General features: G+C 31.5%; 1 protein-coding gene across 1 annotated transcript in view; it reads left to right on the top strand.

The window, feature by feature from the left end:
- The window catches only part of LOC111711510 (NECAP-like protein CG9132), a 5,865-nt gene extending 741 nt beyond the window's left edge, over positions 1–5,124 (top strand). The window contains 6 exon segments of the mRNA XM_023485885.1: positions 702–790; positions 1,110–1,203; positions 1,419–1,471; positions 1,872–1,928; positions 2,496–2,571; positions 4,390–5,124. Coding sequence (XP_023341653.1) covers positions 702–790; positions 1,110–1,203; positions 1,419–1,471; positions 1,872–1,928; positions 2,496–2,571; positions 4,390–4,512 — 492 coding nt within the window. The 3' untranslated portion in view covers positions 4,513–5,124.
- The last annotated feature ends 888 nt before the right edge of the window (positions 5,125–6,012 follow it).

Genomic DNA, 6,012 nt, shown 5'->3' with positions numbered 1-6,012 from the left:
AAAAGTGCCCATCCGACCTACGAAAAATGCCCATCCGACCTACAAAAAGTGCCCATCCGACCTACGAAAAATGCCCATCCGACCTACGAAAAGTGCCCATCCGACCTACGAAAAGTGCCCATCCGACCTACGAAAAGTGCCCATCCGACCTACGAAAAATGCCCATCCGGCCTACAAAAAGTGCCCATCTGACCTACAAAATTGAGTGGCCATCCGACAGCTACAATTAATTATTTCTCTCTCGAGCTATAGCCATGACAAGCTGCTGAATAGGTCAGATGGGCAAGAAGATATGCCCATCCGACCTACAGCTGTCGTAGGTCAGATGTTGGAGTAGGTCAGATGGGCAATAGGACGGATGGGTAGTAGAGCGGATCAACATTACCGAGTCACGTTGTTAAGTACTTAAGTGGATTCACTTTAAATTGAGTAAATGGGGTCACTTTCTTTTCTTCAATGTATGCAAACAGAAAGTCGCTTTAGAGTACGTCGCCGGAAATAATGCTATGCTGGGTATTTTTATTGACTATAAATAACCCTCTCCCCTCCCTCCATTTTTTATATTAATTCCAAGATTTTTAAGAATATTTTCGAGTAAAAAGTGTTTTAAATATTTAAATATAATATTTCTTTGTGGGGAAGACATATTTAACTAATTTTTCTTTGTGAGGAAGATATATTTAACCCTGCTATTTGTTAAGGTTCATGTTTATAAAATTCCTCCACGACAAAGTGCCCGAGGTTACAGAGCAGCGGATTGGAATCTTGCTGCTCCAGATTGGACAGGCAGGCAAGTAGAGGGGGGGGGGAGTACTTACTTTCTGTTTTAGATCTATATACCCTTAAAGATGTCTTAATAAATCCCTTCTTAAACCGTAAATTAAAATTGTATTACAGTGGAACCGCAAAAACGTAAAACAAAAGTTGTATTTTTTCTTTTTCGTTTGAGCAGTCGCTTAAGTTTTTACAGAATATGTCGTTTCGACATATCTTAATAAAAATAAAGATCGAAATATAAATAGATTTTGTTTGTTTTCTGGTTACCACTGTTAGGTTTTTTAGTCTAAAAGATTAAAATCGATTTATTCACATAATTATTTTTTTTCTAGAATGAGAGTAATGGAGAAAAGTAAAACTGTAGTCCTCAAGCTAGAGGACAGAGGGAGTAATGATTTGTTTGCAGCTTGTCCTATAGATACATATTGATATCATGTCCAAATGTAAATTCTGGAATTAAAAAAAAAACATTGGAATTATTGCAAAAATTGCATTTGATGATTATTCTCTTTTTGTTGACGAGTTTATAAAATATTTTTTTTTTTTTAGTGAGAACTATTGGTGGCGCAATCTTTAGATAAAATTTGACGTTCTCAAAGAACCAGAAAAATAGACTAAAATTATGAGATATAGATTTAATATTATGATATGCTTTAGAGGCTGTGACTGACAGTTCAAGATACTTTGTGATAAGGTAATTATCCTTTCACCTTTTTTACTGTTAATCTGCAATCTTTTAGTTTAAATCTTGTTATTGATTAGTTTTAGTTTAAATTGTTGATTGATTGGTTGATTGGTTGGTTGATTGATTGGTTGGTTGATTAATAGGTAGGTTGATTTGTTGTTTGGTTGGTTGATTGGTAGGTAGGTTGTTTGGTTGGTTAGTTGGTTAGTTGGTTGGTTGGTTNTTGATTAAATAGTTGATTGGTTGGTTAGTTGGTTGATTGGTTGGTTGATTAATAGGTATATTGATTTGTTGGTTGATTGGATGGTTGATAGATATATAGATAGATTGATTGATTGATTGATTGATTGATTGATTGATTGATTGATTGATTGATTGATTGATTGATTGATTGATGTCGTATATTCAGGATTGTTAATGATGTGACAAAGCAGAATGCATTTATAGGGATGGGGTTCGCGGACAGGTGACTTCAACGCCCCTTTTTTTCTTAAACTAAGACACAAGCCGACATAATTTTAAGTGGCTCATTATATATAAATGTATCATGCCTTTTTCACCGGTATCTGAGCAAGGATAAGTAAAATAACGTTTAATTCTGTCAATTTTTTTCTTTCTCTATGTTGCATACATATTACACATTACACAGGCCACTTTTACAAGCAAAAAATATCTTCGTCAGTTTTGCACAGAAGAATGGTTAAGGGGTACCTTTGCAACTTTTTAGATGAAGTCCCTTTAAACCTAAATTTTATCAAACAAACCGTTGGATTATTTTATTTACATTAAATCACTTTTTATATGTTCTTTGTCTTATATTATGGTATTTAAGTTTTTTCTCATATTACTTCTTTATTCTTAAGTAGTAACATGGGCAATGATTTATAATATAGCTCTGCCTTTTGCCATTTTGAGAAAAAAATTCACAACAATCGTTTTTTATTTAATTGCATGAAAAAGTAAGAAATTTTTGAATATTGTTTCGTTGTTAACATTTCAATTAAGCATTAATTCTTAATAATACATTTTTAAGATCGGACAGTTTTGATTTAAATGTTGCTTTGCAAGATCATTTCAAGCTTATCAAGAATGAGGATAAAATATTACAGGTATAAGAGATCAGGCACGCTGCATAGAATACATAGTAAATACATAGTTCTATAGAAAAAGGGATTTTTGGAAAAATTATCAAAAAGCAAAGGAAATCATTACAATATTTCATTTCCCAAATTTTCGAGAATAATTTTTTCCAGTGGATTACTCTGCTGGTTCTTAAATTTTTTATATTTTTTTTTTAAATCAAAATTATAATAGGAGTTATTTCATTTTAAAGCTCTTTACTGCTTTCAAGACAATGTTAGGTTTTCCATTTTCGAACTTATCCTGAATTTGAAACATTTCGAGACAAACCCCACTTTCCCGTTTTTGAGTATAATCCACAAATCAAATGAAAACTAACTTTCATAACTTACAAAATAAATCACTGAAAACAAAAATTATCCTATGAATCTAAGTTTCCACATTTTATCTGTTAAATTAGAGAATATGGATGATTTATTTTCAAGCATTTTAAACAAACAGTTTCCCGCATTTCTAGTTAAATCTATATTGTAAGAACAAATGATATTAATATTTTGATTTTTCAATGCTGTGATGATTTTTAAATTAAAAAAGAACAGTTTGTTTTTATTTTCTATTTTGATTATATTTTACCTTATCAAAAAAATTTGTTTTGTTTCATAAGTGCGTAAATACTTGAAAATTGACATTGACATGAATTCCGGTAATTGTATCAAAACCAGGATATGTTCCGAAAACACGACATGAGCTGAAATCGGGTTATTGTCTTAAAACCAGGATATGTTCCGAAAATGCGACATGAGTCGAAATCCGGTAGTTGTTTCAAAATAGGGATATGTTCCGAAAATCAAGAATAATCAAAAACTAATTCTCACACCTTATTATTAGTTTAAAATTGACAATTAATGTTTTAATATATATAGTTTTAGCCATTTTATATAAATATATGGTGTAATTTTGTTCTACTCGACTTGGATTTAAAGATATATTATATACATTTCTAACACTCAGTGTTAGTAATGGGCCAAGTGTTAGTTTTGGAACTAATATCCTCTGTAATATTTTAGTAGGATAAGTCCCCTTGACCTTATATACTTGATATTGTAGGAGGATAAGTCCCCTTGACCTTATATACTTGGTAATGTAGGAGGATATGTCTCCTAGACCTTATATACTTAACATTGTAGTAAATAACTCCCATGCACCTTATGTACTTAAACTGAATATTGCAGAAGGATAAGTCTCCTGAACCTTATATACTCAGTATTCCTGCATTTTATATACTTAATATGGCAGGAGAATAAGTATCCTTGACCTTATATTCTTAATATTGTAGTAAATAATTCCCCTGGACCTTATATTCTTAATATTGTCGTAAATAATTCCCCTGGACCTTATATTCTTAATATTGTAGGATTAGTCTCCTGGACCTTATATTCTTAATATTGTAGGATAAGTCTCCTTTGACCTTATATACTTAATATTATAGGAGGATATGTCTCCTGGACCTTGTATACTTAATATTATAGGAGGATATGTCTCCTGGACCTTATATACTTAATATTATAGGAGGATATGTCTCCTGGACCTTATATACTTAATATTGCAGGAGGATAAGTCTCCTGGACCTTATATACTTAATATTGCTGGAGGATAAGTCTCCTGGACCTTGTATACTTAATATTGCAGTAAATAATTCCCCTGGACCTTTTATACTTAATATTGTAGGAGGATAAGTCTCCTGGACCTTTTATACTTAATATTGTAGGAGGATAAGTCTCCTGGACCTTGTATACTTAATATTGCAGTAAATAATTCCCCTGGACCTTTTATACTTAATATTGTAGGAGGATAAGTCTCCTGGACCTCTGTTAGACCTAGCGTTTAAGGAAGGGCAGACTATTAAGGTTAATATCAGGGATATTAATAACCCTGATAAGGAGAAAACAAAACCCTTAAAGCCTAGGTAATCCATTTAGTTAAAAAATCTGTGCATTGTATTCATTCTAAACATTATAATTGCAACTTGTTATACATCAAGTTGAAACTTGATTTTTGGAGTATGCAGTACACGGAGACAGACAGTAAATAAACAAATCATATTGGGCGTCAAGAAAATATAGGATTTGAAGATAATTTTATCCTTCGGTAATTTAAAAGAAAAGATCGTGATGAACGATTATTTAAGGGCCTAATGCATTTTTATTTATCAGAAAATACTTTTAGTTCTCTTTCTAATTGTTTATCAAAAATTTAGTTTCTTCATATCTACATTCATGCAACAAACAGGTTAAAGCCATTTTAGTCTTGAATTTTGGGACACCCTGTATTAAGTCTTAAACCAGACCTTAGACTTTCTTGTACTCCAAAATATCTATCTATCCCTTTCTTCAGTCTCTAGAAAATACTAGGTAGTATATATTTACTAATCCGGTTTTGAAGATGAGAAGATAAGATCAATTTGTTAGATAAAAGACGACCAAAAACTGTTGAAAAATAAGCTATAAACTGCGTTAAAAACACTTCACACAAATGAGTATGATCAAATATTAATTCAGTATTGTTTGTAACAGTGCTTAGGATCCATTTGATTTTGATGCGGATCCGGATCCGGATCCTGGATCCGCACTGGAAAAAAATGGATCCGGATCCAGATAAAGGTCATTTCTTTAAGATTTACTGAATTTATTTAACAAAAATAATTTTCAAATTTTTTGTTTTATTTTTTTCACTTATTTTTATCCAAAAACTCGATGAACCAGTCAGAAATGAGGAAAATTTTATAATCTCTCTTTTAAAAGTTCAGATTTGAGTTTTGGATTAAAAATGATTTTTTGTTTCAGTTTTTGGTTGATATTTTACCCCTTGGATCCGGATCCGTGGATCCGCATATTTTTGGATCCAGGAAGTCAAAATCTTGCGGATCCAACCGATTCGGATTCTAAGCACTGGTTTGTAATATATTCTTCAAAATAAAAACGTACATTTTTCCTTTGTAAAGGGCACAAAAAGTGAAATTGCAACAGTAGTTCCAACTACCTAAGAAGCCTTACCCCCTTCCAGAACTAAATTTAAAAGTACACACTTCACATCGTACTTACTTTGGAACATAAAGGGTAATAACGTAAAAAAAAGTATCAAAAGCCAGGAAAAAAGTCTGAACAGGTACTTTGCAGAATACATTGAACTATGATTAGAGAATTCTTAGAAATGATTTTGTTGTTTTCTTTGGTATTTCAGTTTTTGAGAAGTGCCAGAATATTTTAGGATTTCCAAGTTATAATGGAGAAAATTCGATACTGACAAACTGTACTATTTTTATTTTTTTTATGCCATTTTCACGAAAAATTTTTAATTAGCAAAAAGAATGAAAAAAGGGTATTCTCTTTGTTTTTTATAATAATATTTCCCTAACAAGTTATGTAATTTATCAAAAACATAACCCCGGATTAATTTATGATAATTTTTAA

This window comes from Eurytemora carolleeae, unplaced genomic scaffold (assembly GCF_000591075.1).
Source record: "Eurytemora carolleeae unplaced genomic scaffold, Eaff_2.0 scaffold437, whole genome shotgun sequence".
NCBI lineage: Eukaryota > Metazoa > Arthropoda > Copepoda > Calanoida > Temoridae > Eurytemora > Eurytemora carolleeae.
This window is presented reverse-complemented; position numbering and strand designations above follow the sequence as displayed.